The following is a 16479-nucleotide window of genomic DNA, read 5'->3' as shown; positions in this document are numbered from 1 at the left end:
TCTCTCTCTCTCTCTCTCTCTCTCTCTCTCTCTCTCTCTCTGTGTGTGTGTGTGTGTAGAAACGGGCTGGGGGAACCCTTACCTCCAACTGCATTCTTGTACATACCCTCTGTTCAGCTGAAACAGCGTTCTCACTGTGCTCTGGACAAGTCTGGTCTTTCTTACCCCGGGTTTCTTCATTCTCCATTGCTGCAGTGTCTTATGCATAACAGCCCAATACTGTTTGAGACCTGCTTGATGAAATTCTACTCATGTTAAATAATTCACATTAATTTCCGTTTGCCTTCATCTTTAAGTCCTAATATTTATTATATTTATTGCATATGTGCATGCAATACAACTCATGTGTACGCAGAGAATCACTCGTGGAAATCAAGTTTTCTCTTTCCACGTGGGACACAGGGATCAAACTCAGGTGGTCAGGCTTGGCAGCAAGCATCTTTACTGAACCATCTTGGTCCTTCCCTCAATTTTGAGACAGGGTCTTATGTGGCCCCGGGCTGGCCGTGAACTTGCTGTGTAGCTGAGTCTGGTCTTACATTCCTAATCCTCCTGTTTCCTGAGTCCTGAGTTTATAGACATGCACCACCATGTCTGGGCCTTTAACTGGAACGCTCATAGCCCTGAAATCTCCTCTTAAGGCTATGACCATACCTGTATCTACTGTAGTTTCTCACACGATGTCCCATACACATGGTATTTCTTAATGGAGCTGGCTTTAACCTCTGTAATTCTAATTCTATAATTCTACCTTTCTATGGATCTCTCCTAATTAAAGAAAAAAAAAGATTTTTTTAATGTCTAGTGGCCAGTGTCAGATTCCAAATACTAGACGTTGGCGGCTGGGCGAATGAGACAGTGAATATCGGCTCTTCCCAAATCCAAATGTCAAACTTGGTCCTTGCTCTTAGGGTCAGCTAAGGAAGAAAAGCAAGTGGTAAAGGTTATGAAAATAACGAAAAAACAAAGATTCATAAAACAGATGTCTGACCCATTACAAATGCTGAGCTTCTGAGTAGGAGGTGGCCTGGTACCTCAGAGCAAGGAGAACAGGATCATCCTTATTCTCAGCCCCCAGACCTGGTGCTGCCTAGGTATTCGCTAGGGGTGATCTAAAAATGTTTCCTTGTTTACTTAGGAGATCCACACATGCTGGGGGCGAGGTGGGGCCTAATACTATGTCCCAGAGGCTCTGCCAGGTTTTCTTTGTGCTTGGTGAAGGGGTCTGTGAATAGTCACAGATTCTGTGCAGGAGAGCTCAACAAACGAAGAGCTGAGGAAGCAGGTGGGATTTCTGAGGGAGCTACTGGGAAAAGAACTGTCCCTTCCTGCCTCTATCCCCTGCCTCTCCGGGTACTGGGAAACCAGTCAGATGTTCCCTCTCATCTTCAGACTAGTCGTTCCAACCAAACTCTCAAGGGCCCCTCCTTAGTTCTTCCCACATAACCCAAAGGATTTGTAGTCTAGGAAACCAAAGAATTGTTTCATCAATAAATCAATTTATTTAAAAGAATATGTTACAATTAATTACACTAAGTGACATTACCAAACAATCTTAGAGTGGTTAGCTCTAGAGCAGGGGCTGGAGAAACACTGGAGCCAGTGTGGTCTCTGCATTTTCTCTTCACATTTCATAGATCACAAATAAAAATACAAGATACTGCAGTGAAAATACAATTAAGAGTTTCTCTCAAATAAATTAAAAGGATGCATGGCCTGGGAAAAACTGAAGCCCAGCTCACTGGCTTAAAAGGGGGCTTGATATCAAGTTGGCACCCACGTTTAGCAGCTGGCCAGGTGCTCCTACCAGAGTCAGCCCCTCTTCAGTCTTGTTCCTCCCTAGAGCCCAGTTTCCGTACACCTCAGTTACTGCTGAAAAAGCTGCTGCTGTCTAGGTAGAGGGAGCCTGGCAGATGCACTCAGGTTGGATTAAGAGGAAACCAAGGTGGGGGGCTATAGAAGCATTCTCCCTCCCACTAGTTCTGAGTATTCGGCCACTCTCTCCCTCCTCCAAAATGAAGTTAAAGTAACCCACGAAACTGGCGAAGGAGCAGCCATGTGCTGAGGCCATCCCCAGACATATTAATGGACAGGAGACAGGGAGACCCTCCAGTCCGGGAGACTTAAGGTCAACTCATATGCATGCAGGTCCCTTTAAGAAAGCGGCTTTCTAGGAGCTGGCCCTTAAGCTGGAAATTCTGAGATGAAAGAGGTGTCCCCTCTTATCAGTGCCCTACTTTGCTGCTCCAAGCACAGGGTTGGAGCTATAAAAGGGGTAACTCAAAGCTACTGGCCCAGGTAACTAAAGGATAAAACTAAATGGGCCAGGCAAGAGGATGCTGGAATATTTATCTCGTTCCTCCCTGAGAGCTCTGTCCAGGCCTCGGAGCTGCCCTAAGCACTAAAGTATATGTAGCTGTGCTGAGCTTAGGCCTCGGCATGGGGAGGGCAGGAAAATGTGCACCAGGATAAAAATACAAAGAGCAGCAAGCTCAAAGCACTACCCAAACAAAGCTTCCTACGGGTCAGGTTTCTCAGGGTCCATAAAAATCTTCTGAATTTTTGTCTCATAGAAACTCAACATGGAGGAGACAATGGGAGAGCAGGAAGATCCTGCTGGGGTGAAGATGGGGAGGCGGATTCCCTTTCTCAGAGACAAACTGCAAAAGAAGACTGGGAGACAGATGCCACCCTGGGCAGAAGCCAGGACTACAAAACATAGTAGGGACTAAAGAAAAAGTGCAGGGGAAATGGGCAGATGGAGTAGAGTTACATCTAACACTGCTTCATGCAAAGGGGCTGGATGCTGTGGGTCTCTGGCCTTGGTGGCCTCTGCCTCCATGACTGGAGCCCTACTCTGAGCCCTCGGGGTCTCCCCCTTCCCGTCTCCTTGCTGCAGCTATGAGACTGCAGACCCAGGCTGCTCCTACACAGATTCTGTTAACAGGCCAACACCTTTGGGGCTCATACTTAGAGACCTCCAAAAAGCCATCTCTTCTCTAGAAGGCTGTTAAGTAGACTCTTTCATGCCTCTCTCACTGAGGGAACAGGAGCACACTGTTGCTATTTTTACAGTTTGAACAAAGATGACCTCCAAAGTACCTTGGAGTAGAAATCAATGCATCTACTTTTAAGGTACTCAGACTCAGGATTAAAGCCAGAAGGAAGAGTTGATCCTGGATCAAAGCCTTCAAATCAAGTACCACCCTCTCCAACTTTAAACACTCACCACTCGTATATTTTATACTCTGTGGTCCCACAGATTTGTAGAGGGAAGGAACAGGCTGTCCTAACAAGTGGCTGCCAGAATAATAGAGACAGAAAAGTGGTCTCCTAGTAATCTGCAAAACCAGTATAAAAGCAGTATGAAGTTTTAAACCAAACCCAACACTGCCAACACCACCCAATTCCGGCTGCCTTCCAGCTGTATAAAGCCCAGATGCCAGCCGATGGAGGCTTCTATTTGGAAGGTACAGCGGGGAAGCAGGAACTCAAGGTCTGAGAATATTACCCTAGTGCCAGCCCTGGCCTATGCCCCTAATGTAGTTCTTGGGCCCTAGAAGTCCAAATGCAAGGGCAGACAAAGACCTCTTCTACTTCTGAGACAGGGTCTCATGGAATCAAGGATAACCCTGAACTCAGGATGGGCTTGAACTTCTGACTAAGTGCTGAGATTACAGGTGTGCACCACCACACCCAGATTTATGCTGTGCTGGGGTGGAACCTAGGGCTTTGTGTACACCAGGCAAGCACTCTGCCCACTGAGGCCCAATCCAGCCCCAGATGAAGAACTCTGAGAGACTTCTCTCCAGTCCCCTTTGAAGTAAAGAGTGGAGACCAACTGAAATCAAGCATATTCCACTTCTTCCTGGCCCTGAGCTGGCATGAACAGGGCTATGATTTGGTTGACAGAGACCCAGACTCTAAGTTTCCCCAAGTCACTCCCTCCCCACAAAACTGTTTAAGGAAGTCATGGAGGGTATAAAATAAAGGTAGTTACTCCACAGGAACGGAGGAGGTAAACCCTTATAAACATGAGGCACTGCTTCCTTCCTTCCCTCCGTATGTTCCTAATACTGTCCCTGTTGCAGAAGAGAAGTTTCCTATGGTGACAGCTCCCTGACACTACCCTCACCTCTGTTTTGGGCCAGTTGAAAGGAAGCATATAAAAGGCCCGAAAGAAACAGGAAGGAGATGCAGAATGGACTAGTCAGTCACAATGACTTGGAATGGAGACCATAGGTCTTTAGACTCCCTGTAGACCTGCAGTCTAGTTGCTCTTGAGAAACAGCCTTTCTCCTCCTCAGCACCCTCTTGAAGATAAAGACATACATTCCTTGCTCCTCGGACTCTATGGCAAACCAATAGCCAGAAACTGTACTCAACACAAAAAAAAGGGGGGGGAACCAAGCAGGTTGTAAACTTTCTGAGTCCTGCATGAGGAGAGGTATTTTCCCTGTAATTTTTTTTTCCTTTTTAAAGTTTGTTTCAAAATAAAGAGAGCAAGAGAGAGGTCATGAATTCAGTGAAAGGTGTGTAAAAACACAAGCTAAAAAAGGTACTGCCATCAATAGGAAATTTAAAAAGAAATATATATGTATATACGTGCAGCTAATTTGTGTATATATAATTTTTTACATACATACATATATATGCTTGAACAGTGCAAACGGATGGAGTTCATAGTTCCAGTTTTAAAAATATAGTACAGGAGAGTTTGTTGGTACGAGGCCTGGGGAAACGACAAGGGTGCCTTTGGTGAGTTGGTGGGCTTACTTCTGTCTGATCTCAGTGGACTTCTGGCACTATCAACCTGCTGTTCTCTACCAGCTCAGTTCCAGAGACGTGAAGTTCACAGGGAATTATTAATATTTAGCTTAGGACTTTGGGATATAACGACCTTTTTTTCTTCTTTTGTGTTAATGGTTACTGTCTGACATGGGAGACAAGAGGGCCAAGAGAATGAGGGCAAGGAGAAGGGATGGAATGAGGAAAGGCTAGGTGGCCACATCCCTCTGCTGTGACCTCGCCATCTGGAAAATATTCTGAAAGGAAAAAAAAAAAGAAGAGTTATTGAGGAGCAGCGTGGACTCTGATCTGGAGACAATCCTCAGACAGAGCTGGAGCAGCAAGCCTAGCTGACAGCTTGACCAGCTTCCCATCCAGAACCACAGCCTCCTTGAGCACAGAGAACTCTCTCTCACTACCACCACCTGGCTCAGTCTTCCTGTTTTACAAGAGACAATTCAGATCTAAGGAAGTTGCTTTACCCAAAATCACAGACCAAAGAAGCAGGAGAAATCCCAGGTGACTTTCAGAGCCCAGTGTTCTTTCTACTATAGCAAGAACATCAACTTCCACATGACTGACCGGACCTTTTGATTCCCTGATTTTCTCTGAGAATTTAAGTAGCTGAGTATTTAGACAGTTTTCTAAATTCTGCTCCAGCACGGATGCTGTGAACAACAGTGCGACAAATTTCCCCCACATGTATGTTCTTGGTTAGTGAAGAAAGACCCTACTGTGACTTATCCCGGCAGATGGCTAAAACTCAGGGCAGGTGCTCTCCTGGGTCAGGAACAGCATGGAGGGTTATTTGATTAAAACAACAACAACAATAAAAATCAAACAAACAGGCAGAAGAGGGTCCATGAAGCCATGAGAGGTGGAAGAGCCTGCAGCCAGTGTCCACCCCTACACAAGGGGAGAAGCAGGGCTTTGTGCATAGCCCATTCACCATCCAGAGGCCAGCCTTGCTGGGAGAATGTCCTGGCTCACATGGGACAATCAGTCTCTAACTAATATTCCTAGAAAGACAGAAATGGAGGTGAGGGTCCCAGTATTTGGTCATGGACCTATAAATTTTAAATAAGAAGATGAGGAAATTAATTCAAGAATTCTTTACAATTACCTCTTTTCTCCACTTGAGCTCGCAGAATACCCTCTCAAAGCATTCATGCATGTAATTGAACTGGAAAAAAAAAAGGTAGCAATACTCACTGACTTCCCAAGAGCAAACACAAGATCTGTCTTTGAACTTCAGCTCTATCACCCCACCTTCCAAACCCACCCAGGACAGAAAAAGATCCTGCTGTGAACCCTAAACACAGACCTGGCAATCTATTGTTCTCGAGCTCCTCCTAGTGGTGACTATGACATATGGATGCAATTTCACAATCCCAGCTGGACAAAACATCAAACTATTCCTTTTGATCTTATGGCTATCAACAAAGGAATGAAGTATGTGTTTAGGGCTATAGAAATACTCCAGAGAAACCAGGCTGTGATGGCATTCATCTTTAATCCCAGCACTCAGAAGGCAGAAGCAGGCGGATTTGAGCTCAAAGCCAGCCTGGTCTACATTAGCAAGTCCCAGGCCAACCATGGCTTCATTGTGAGATCTTGTCACAAACAAACAAACAAACAAACAAACAATAACTACAGCAAGACAATGGAGAGAAAGAATTCTCTGAGATCATAACTTCAATGCTTCCTGGAGCCCCAGATTCATGCATTTTTTCCCTTTAGTTCCCACTAGGATTTACTTAAAGCCCACTCTCTCTCCCCTGTGCCCCCATCTCCCACTCACATATGGTGTGAAGATTTTAACCCATCGAGGCTTCTTCTCTCCTCGTGCATATTCAAAACAGAAGGCCATCCCCTCTTCATCTGTGTCCCATCGCTGCATTTCATCCCATTCAAATGCTATGACCTGGTTCTAGACAGCCAAGAACACCAGAGTAAGGACTACAGACTAGCTGAGGTAAAGGCATTCTGACAGAGAAACACTAGTGCTTCAGGGAAAGGCTGGGACAAGAGAAACTGAGGCTGGGACAGTGGCTCCGTGGGTAAGTGCTTGCTGGGCAAGGTGACCTGAGTTTGAGCCCCAGAACCCGAACAAAGGTGGAAAAAGAGAAAAAGACCCTAGCACAAAGTCATCTTAAAACCTCCACAAATGCACCATGACATGCATGTGTGTGCATGCACACATACAACACGCACACATACATACATATGCATGCCCACTCACATACATGAACGAAAGCATACACACACATGCACATGCACACTCACATGCACGCACACACATGTGTACACACACCCCCACCATACAATAATCAAAATGAATAATTTGGTGTAAGGAGTCAATGAAGTAATGATCAATATGGATTCACTGATTATCAACACAGTTTTGATTTCAATTGTCCCACAAAGAGGATCTAAAACACAGAAAGTATCACAGAGCTCCTGGACCAGCCCCAGGGAAACGCCTACCTCCAGTTGCCCTTCTTCAGTGCAGGCATGAAGCTTAAAGTGCGTGATGCTGATGGCTGTGATAACGTGCCCCTTCCTCCTGGAGTCACAGGCACAGTGTGGGAAGATGATTTCATTGTAGCCCTCACAAGTCCTTAGCATGTTGAGGTACTAAATAAACAAAAGTGAAAACCATGTCACAAAGACACTGAAGCACAATGCAGAGTTACTGGATGGACAAGAGTATTTCACCAAAACTGCTCAAAGCCCTGGCTTCTGACTCGCATTTGTCCCTGCGTTGGGTCAGGCCTCTGTGCACTCCTTTATCCCATTCTTAGCTTCTACCGCCACCCTCCTAACACCAGTTCTTCACTTAAAGCGACAGGAAAGACACTGTTGTCAAGACCACCAGCTTCAGCCGGTGTGGTCCTCTCCCTCCACTGCACTTCAGGCACGGGAATCTAGTCTATCTTCATAATTGTTTCTACCCATCTTTGCTAACCAAGTTACACCGATCCTAATGATGGAGACTAAACTACTACACAGCTCACACCCCCAGAGTGAGGTTATTTGTCAGAAATGGAACAATTAGACCAGATACCTAGACTTCCCTTTCTTCAGCATCAATGAATTCCTAAGTAACTCTGTTGTTACAAGTCTCAAGTATCTAAGTGTGGTAGTTAGTTTCAATTGCCAACTCAACACATTCTAAAACCGACTGAGACAGGGGCTCCGTGAGGGACTGTCTAGACTGAGCTGTCCATGGGCACGTCTGTGGTGGAGGTGGGGTCACATGTTTAAACTGATGTGGGAGGCCCAGCCTAAACACAAGCGGCACAACTGCCGGGCTGTGGAGTTAGACTGTCTAAAGGGGAAAGGTGAGCTGAGCAGGCATGAGTGCTATGCACTGTGCCAGTGTGCTGGGATGAGCTGTTTCAAGTCCCACAGCCTGAACTACGAACTCAAATAAACCTTCCGCTGATTGTTAGGGCATTTCATCACAGCAGCACAGAGAAAACTAAGACCGTGCGCGTCCTCATACAGCATCTGGACCCAAATACACAAATACACGATCCTCTCAAGGTTAATCCAGAGATGCCTGTGAACTCTGAAGCTCACTTGGCCTTGCTCCCAATCTACTGTTACACCTGGTCTCTGATTCAACTCACAATTCCAAGGCGAGAAGACACATGGATGGAACACAAAAGCACATAGACAAAGGGAGATGAAGGAGGAAATAAAAAGATTCACAATCTCTGAGCTGGTGTCCTTCCAAGGGTTGCCTCGGAAATAAGCATACGGGATTACTCCCACACGCGCACAGGAAGTCACAGAAGACCAGGGCACCACCCTAGGTGACTTCAGCACATGAGAGCCAGACAGCTGTCTTCTCTCTTACCAAGAGATGACACGAGCACAACAAAGGACACCAGGCCATCTGCGGCTCTGCTACTGCTTTTAAGGGCTCAGGGTCCAGGGAGAAAGGGATCACTTTTTTTTTTTTTGCCTACTTTTTTGTTTGTTTGTTTGTTTTTGGAGACAGGGTTTCTCTGTGTAGCTTTGGAGCCTATCCTAGAACTCTGTAAACCAGGCTGGCCTAGAACTCACAGAGATCAGCCTACCTCTGCCTCCCGAGTGCTGGGATTAAAGGCATGCGCCACCACCGCCCGGCTTCACCCTGCCTACTTTATATTCTTCTTCAGTAAAGTAAGTGAAAAGATGGGAAATTACAATGAAGAACAGAGGAAAACAAAAACAAAAACGAAGGCAGGTGAGTTCAGAAGAGCCTGTTTCCCCTCATCCTCCCACCATCCCACTCCACCCACCTCTGCCCTTTTTACTGTCCTTCCTGTACCCATGGACACAGATGTTAGTTGCTGCTCTAGCACTATGAGAAGAAGAGCAAAGCCTGCTACATACAGGCAAATATGACATGAGGCAGGTGCTCTGGACTGGGCAGAAACTCTTCTGAGCTATAACCAGTAACAGGCCTGGAATAGACAGCAGAGAGGAGTGACTGGGTCACTGGGCTGGCTCAGATGACCTTGCGCTGGAACTCAAACTGCATTATTTCCTAGTTATAGAACCTTAGACAAGTTACTCAATCCAGCCCCTTACTCTCTTACTTGATAAAGTGGAAAGAATGATAGCAACTATGTCACAATATTATTTGTTAGCATCAAATATAAAATATTTATGCACAGAATTTAATGCATAATTATATAATTAATAAATGATAATTTAAAAATTTTTTGTTTTTGTTTTCCTTTTCAAGACAAATTTCTCTGTGTAGCCCTGGCTGGAACCAAGTTGTCCTTGAACTCAGAGAGATCTGCTGCCTCTGCCTCCCAAGTGCTGGGATGAAAAGCATGCACCACTACCACCCAACAAAGTTTCTCTGTGTAGCCATGACTGTCTTGGAACTCACTCTGTAGACCAGGCTAGCCTCGAACTCACAAGAGATCTGCCTGCCTCTGCCTCCTGAATGATGGAATTAAAGGTGTGGGCCACCACTGCTCAGTAGTTAAAAATCTTTTTAAGCCCGGCGGTGGTGGCGCACGCCTTTAATCCCAGCACTTGGGAGGCAGAGGCAGGTGGATCCTGTGAGTTCGAGACCAGCCTGGTCTACAAGAGCTAGTACAAGGACAGGCTTCAAAACCACAAAGAAACCCTGTCTCGAAAAACAAAAACAAAAACAGAAAACAAAAAAAAAATGTCTTAAGAGCTGAAGGAGTGACAGTACACCCACTTGGAGTACAAAAAGGAATGGTTATGAAATGACAGATCTGGAAATTACTTTTAAAAACTCTAGAGCAGGGTGCTAGCTAAAGAGATAGCTCAGAATTTAAGAACAGTTGCTGCGCAGGCAGAGGATCAAAGTCCGGTCTCCAGCACCCACACTGCAGGGCTCACAACTGTCTATTACTCTAGCTCCAAAAGATGACAACCTCTTCTAGATTCTTTGGGCACTGCATGCACATGGTACACATACAGACAAGCAGACAAACACACATTAAAAACAAAAACTTCCAGAGTAGGGACTGGGAGAAAGAATACCTGCCAAACACGTGTGAAGTCCTGGTTCCAACCTTCAGCATTACGGAGAGGGAAGCAAATAAAAAAAAAACCAAAAACTCCAGTACAAGACAGAGCCAAACAAAGCATGCAGGTTATAAGGTGAAGACAGACAGCCAGTGTAGCAGGTGGTACATGTGCCATCCTTTCAGCTTCTCTGTGTGCTTAAAAACTTAGGATAAAATGGTAAAGGAAAAAGAATGCCCTGAACCCAGGCTCCCAACATCCAATCCAAGTCATACTCCTAACACAGTCATTAGAAATGCTGACAGGCAGGGGCTGGAGAGATGGCTCAGTGGTTAAGAGCACTGGCTGCTCTTCCAGAGGACCTGAGTTCAATTCCCAGCAACCACATGGTGGCTCACAACCATCTGTAATGAGATCTGGTGCCCTCCTCTGGCCTGCAGGCATACATGGAAGCAGAATACTGTATACATAATAAGTAAATAAATCTTTAAAAAGACAGGCTGACAGGCTCACACACAGCTATTCTGCTCAAGGGTGCTTCAGAACCTGTAATGCAGGTGGATGTCACAGAACCTGAAGATGAGTTCTGCATGTTCTTTCACAAAAAAAAGTTGACACTGGTGCAGGACAATTGTCTATATTCTATCAACTATGTTTTAAATAAACGCTGATTGGTCAGTAGCCAGGCAGGAAGTATAGGTGGGACAACAGACAGGAAGTAGAGGCAGGTCTATGAGAACATGAGAATTCTGAGAAGGAGGAAGCCCAGTCCTGTCCCAACCACAGAAGGATGATGTGATTGTCCCACTAAAAAAGGTACTGAGCCATGTGGCTAACATAGATAAGAATAATGGGTTAATATAAGTTATAAGAGTTAATAAGAAGAAGTTAATGGACCAATCAGTTTATAACTAATGTAGACTTCTGTGTGATTCTGTGGGACCTAACGACTGTGGTAACCAGGCAGGACAGAAACCTCAGACAACACGACATAAAAGAAATTCACTGAGAATTGTCTTCTGCTGTTCTGACAAACATACTTGTATATTCCTAATAGGGCATTTTACTGTACAGATTTTTTGCCTTTCAGATAGGGTCTTATTATGTGGTCAGGTAGGATAACCTGGAGCAGGTTAAGTACACCAGACTAGCCTTAAACTTGTTTCTGTCTCTGTCATGAGTACTAGAATCACAAGCTTGGTCCACCATACCCAGGCCCTCTTTCTTTTCTTTTTCTTTTTTTTTTTTTTTTTAAAGCAGCATGCAGATAAAGGCAACGATTAAGAAAAAGCCACCAGAAGAGACATGGACCTCTGCATATTCTGAAAGCTCTGTGATATTAAGATTTCCTGGGGCCTCTCCCACTGGAAAAACGTTGCCTGGAAGTAAAGGGTACTGCCTCTCCCTTGACTCCAGGGAAACATGCAACATGAGCGGCAGTTCTAACCCCACTCCTAACCCCAGCTCTACTCTGAGGAGTCACATGATCCTACAAACTGGTTTGAATGTAAATGACTCAGATAGGCCCATGGGTTTGAACACTTGGTCCCCAGCTGGCTGTGGAAGGAAGCTGCAGGAGGCAGACCTTGCTGGAAGAAGCGGGTCCCTAAGGGAGTCTCTCACTCCTGTCACCATGATGGATGGACTGAATCCTCTCTAACTGTAAGCCAGGGTAACTTCTTCCTCCCTTGTCTAGTATTTGGTCACAATAAGCAAGAAAAGTAACTAGGACACTGGGTATGGACTGCACTCTGAGTACTCTGAGTACACTTTGTAAAATGAGGCTAATACTTCATAACCAGTCTAGAATGGACCAGTACAGACTGGATCTCCTCTTCTTATCCTTGGATTCAACAACGTCACTCCTGAAAGCAAAACCTTCAAAGACAGTCCTTATTGGCCTAAATTCTAAAGAAAATCTGAATGGAAACGAAGGGCACTCATATCCTTGACAGGAAGTCAGATACAGTCTTACAGGGACCCGGTCTTTGGAGATTCTCGGGTTGGTATTATTTCTTAGGTACACAATCCTAATATTGCTGCATTTGTAGCAAACTTGAAAAGAAGAAACACTGATACTTTACATGAATTTAAAATTAGAAAAGGTAAATTTTTATTTTCTAACATATTGACAACATATATCTAAAAAAACAAACGTTAAAGCTAGGCACAGTGTCTGCATCTCTGATACTAGAACCTGGGAGATGGAAGTGGGAAGATGTTCAAGACCAGCTTTGGCTAGATAGCAAGTGAAACCCCAGCCTGGGTAGAAGGCCTCGCCTAAAAACAAAGCAAGCACACAGAATTATTCTGTCCATTCTCTATTTTGAATAGCTAAATATTACATATGACTTAGGTAAGTGACCACTTGGGTGAAAGAGGAAAAGTATAGTAAAGGACATTTTATTAAAGTTCAGTAGTTAATAAGAGGAGGTATAGTACCTAACAGAGCAGTACAGTTCAGGTGAATGGGTGAAGGGTCCATTCTAAAGAATTCTGTGCTCTCCCAGCTCACCTGTCTAAGGTCAAACCAAAGGTCTAATGGAAATATGGAAGAACCCTGGGAGCCAAGTCTCCCCAAGCTTGAATTGAGATTCTGAAGCTCTTCAGGTTTCACAATCTTAAGTATGCTTTTTTCTTTCTTTCCCTTTTTTTTTTTTTTTTTTGAGATAGGGTTTCTCTGTGTAACAGCCCTGGCTGTCCTGGAACTAGCTCTGTGGACTAAAATGGCCTAGAACTCACTGAGATCCACCTGCCTCTGCCTCCTGAGTGCTGGGATTAAAGGTGTGCACCACTGCCCAGCTTCCAAGTATGCTTTTTAAAATATATTTTCTACTTTTTTTGTATGTGTGCTTATTACCACATGTGTGCCTGGTGCTGTTGGGGCAGAAGAAGGCATCAGATCCCCTGACCTGCAGTTAGATAGTTGTGAGCTGCTGATGTGGGCGCTGGAACCTGACCCTCAGTCCTCTTCAAGAGTAGCCAGAGCTTTTCACCACTGAGCCATCTCTCCAACTCCCAGGACAATGGAATTTTGTTTATTTTTTGAAAGAAGACCTCAATAAGTAGCTCTGGCTGGCCTGGAGTTCTATGCAGGCTGGCCTCACACTCACATTGATCTGTGGGTGTGTGCCATCACACGTGGTCCCAGTGCTAATATTTTTTTTAAGATTTATTTATTTATTTATTATGAATACAATACTCTGCCTGCATGTGTATCTGCACCCCTGAAGAGGGCACCAGATCTCATTACAGATGGTTGTGAGTCACCATGTGGTTACTGGGAATTGAACTCAGGACCTCTGGAAGAAGAGTCAATGCCTTAACCTCTGAGCCATCTCTCCAGCCCCCCAGTGCTAGTATCTTAAAGAACAGTTGTGCTTTAAAATATTATTTCATAGACAGAAAAATTCCCTTAGCCAAAATCATGCCAATATTTAATTATAAGATTTTTAATTTTCTATTTTAGTTTGCTTGTATGTATTGGTAAAATGGTTCTTGTATTTCTAGTGATTTTCTATGGAAAAGAGATTATTTTTTATCATGTAAGTGATAAAATAGCTATCTTTTCTAGATATAAGGCTATGAGCTAAGATTAATGCTGACCGTATTTACCTTCTAACTTAATGATTCTCTGTGTATGTATCTGGGGGCGATGAATGAAGTCAAGACATGGTCTATGTGATTAGGCTGTCTCAAAAAAAACCAAAAAACAAAAAAAATAAAATAAATAATCAAGTTTAGGGACTGGAGAGATGGCTCAATGGTTAAGAGCACTGACTGCTCTTTCAGAGGACCCAGATTCAATTCCCAGTACCCACACGGCAGCTCACAACTGTCTGTAACTCCAGTTCCAAGGGATCTGTCACTTTCAGATCAAGATAAATTTAAATAAATTTTTTTAAATTTCAAATTTAGATTTAAATAGTTACACGAAGCCAGTAGTGTCTAAATCAAATACAATTCTAGGAAATCACATATTAAAAAAGTTCTACTGAGCATAACTGTCTAAACAAATGGAAAAAATAAGTTGTAAAAGTAATGACTTTGCTAACTCATGACTAAACTAAATGTTAATGTTAAAAACCTAACTGTAGTCTCACCATATGGAAGGCTGAAATAGGAAATTCAAGATAAGCTCAAGGCTAACCTGGTCTACACTGACAGTTTGAGGCCAGCCTGGACTACATACCAAGCTCTAGGCTAATCTGGACTAAGACATGCTCTAGAATAGATAAATACTAAAAGCTTTAAAAAAAATACAAATACTAGGTTCTTACAGAATATTTATATTATAATGTTAAGGATTTTTTTAGATTTATTTATTTCATGTGTATGAGTGTTTTGCCTGCATGGATATAAGTACAGCATGTGTGTGCCTACCGCCCAAGAAGGTCAGAAGAGGGCATCAGATTCTCTAGAACTGAAACTACAGACAGTTGTGAGCAGCCATGTGCATGTTGGGAATCAAACTCAGATCCTCTGCAACATCACCAAGGGCTCTTACCCATGGAGCCAACTCTCCAGCCCATATTGTTTTAGACATCACTCTGGTACTGGTCCGAGACAGGACTCATGTGACCCTTAAACTCACTAGGCAGCTAAGACAACCTTGTCTTCCCGTCCCCACTTCCAGAGTGCTAGGATTACAGAGTGGATCACTATTCCCAGCTTTGTCTTATGACATCTCCACACAAAAGAATACTGTTTGGTTATTATTAACAACATTATATACTGAATTATAATAATCTAAGTTTCTGATGTAATCAATGAAGAAATACAAAGAGATTTTGCATCAAAGTCTATAGGCTCCCTCTATTAATTAATCAAGCCTCTGAATAGGTTGTGGTACCTTTCAAAACTGACTAGGACAAGAAGTTTAAGAAGTAATGAGGGTATTTTATCAAAGTATTTGGACGCAGACTTACCATGACCATTTTCCTTTGTTCAAACAGCTTCTGTAACTGGTAAGACTTCTCCTCTGCTTTAATGTAACCTTTCTTCACATCATCAACAGCCTATCACAAAGCAAAGGCCGAGAAAGAAAATTATGCAGGTGCATTTTTAGAAAAGCTTGCATTCACCTGGAGCCCCCCATCATCGCTGCAGAGGGAATGCCATCACACAGGTGTATTTACTAGAGTAACTAGTACTTAAGGAGGGTGCATGTGAGAACTCTCTTGTCAAGAGCAAACTTAAACACATGGAGGAAGAGAGAGTACACATTATCTATTAAAGGTAACAATGACACAACACATGGAGGAAGAGAGTACACATTATCTATTAAAGGTAACAATGACACAACCAAGTGCAAGTGTGCAATGTGCAGTCAGAACAGAAGCAGCTGTAACCATGGCTACGGGGAAGCCAGAGGCAGACACCCCTTGGCGCGCTGAGTAAGAAAGTCTCTCAGATGAAGTCAGGAACAGGAATAGGTGTGGCCTAAATACATTTAGGAAATAGACCTGCTGAACTTGAGGCAATGGGGCTAAAATAAGCATGTTTGTTCTCTCTCTCCAAATAGGTGCACACACATACGTGTATAGATATATTTGCATACATATAGAGATAGATAGATATGGATCTGTACATGCGCACACACACAGAAATGAGGAAGGAATAGAATAACAGCGGTAATCAAGGATGTTGTAATACTAAGATAAAAATAATTTCTAATAGTTTTACTTCTTTTTTTCTTGAGAAAGTTTCTCACTCAGGCCTGTTTGGAGATCCCCTTTAACTCATATTTCTCCTGCCTCAGACCTGAGTTCTGGGAATACAGATGTGTGTCACCACACCTGGCTTACTAGAATCTCTGAAAAGAGAATGAGTTCAAGATTGAAGTCAAGAGACTGGATCAACTCCTGGTTCTATTCCCAGCTGTTGTGGAACATTACTTTAACTGTGTAAGGATGTGTTACATTTGTTTATGTTACAAAATAATACTTTACCTATGTCTCAAAAAACCAAAGAAAGAAAAAGAAAAACAAAAAGAAGAAGCCTGTCTCAAGACAACAACACAGAGAATGACATAGGAAGGAACTTTGTGCTGCCTTGGCCTCAGCATATTTGTGTACGGGCATTTGAACCACAGTATCTGTACTACATTTGAGTGTATGTATCACGTACGTGTCTCTCTCTCTCTCTCTCTCTCTCTCTCTCTCTCTCTCTCTCTCTCTCTCA

At 43.7% G+C, this 16479-nt stretch overlaps 1 protein-coding gene across 2 annotated transcripts in view; it reads right to left on the bottom strand.

Moving 5' to 3' along the window:
• Nucleotides 1–1482: 1482 nt before the first annotated feature.
• Snx27 (sorting nexin family member 27) overlaps nt 1483–16479 on the bottom strand; it is a 93129-nt gene continuing 78132 nt past the window's right edge. The window contains exons 8-12 of one of the 2 annotated variants that reach the window (XM_005357014.3): nt 15225–15314; nt 7276–7425; nt 6590–6718; nt 5912–5971; nt 1483–5045 (exon numbers count right to left, since the gene is read on the bottom strand). In XM_005357014.3, coding sequence (XP_005357071.1) covers nt 4998–5045; nt 5912–5971; nt 6590–6718; nt 7276–7425; nt 15225–15314 — 477 coding nt within the window. In that variant the 3' untranslated portion in view covers nt 1483–4997. Of the gene's footprint in view, nt 5808–5911; nt 5972–6589; nt 6719–7275; nt 7426–15224; nt 15315–16479 lie in introns of both variants that reach the window. The other variant, XM_005357015.3, reaches the window with a different exon arrangement.

The sequence above is a fragment of the Microtus ochrogaster genome, chromosome 21 (assembly GCF_000317375.1).
Source record: "Microtus ochrogaster isolate Prairie Vole_2 chromosome 21, MicOch1.0, whole genome shotgun sequence".
Lineage (NCBI taxonomy): Eukaryota > Metazoa > Chordata > Mammalia > Rodentia > Cricetidae > Microtus > Microtus ochrogaster.
The sequence above is the reverse complement of the archived record's forward strand: the minus strand, read 5'-3'. Positions and strand labels throughout refer to the sequence as shown.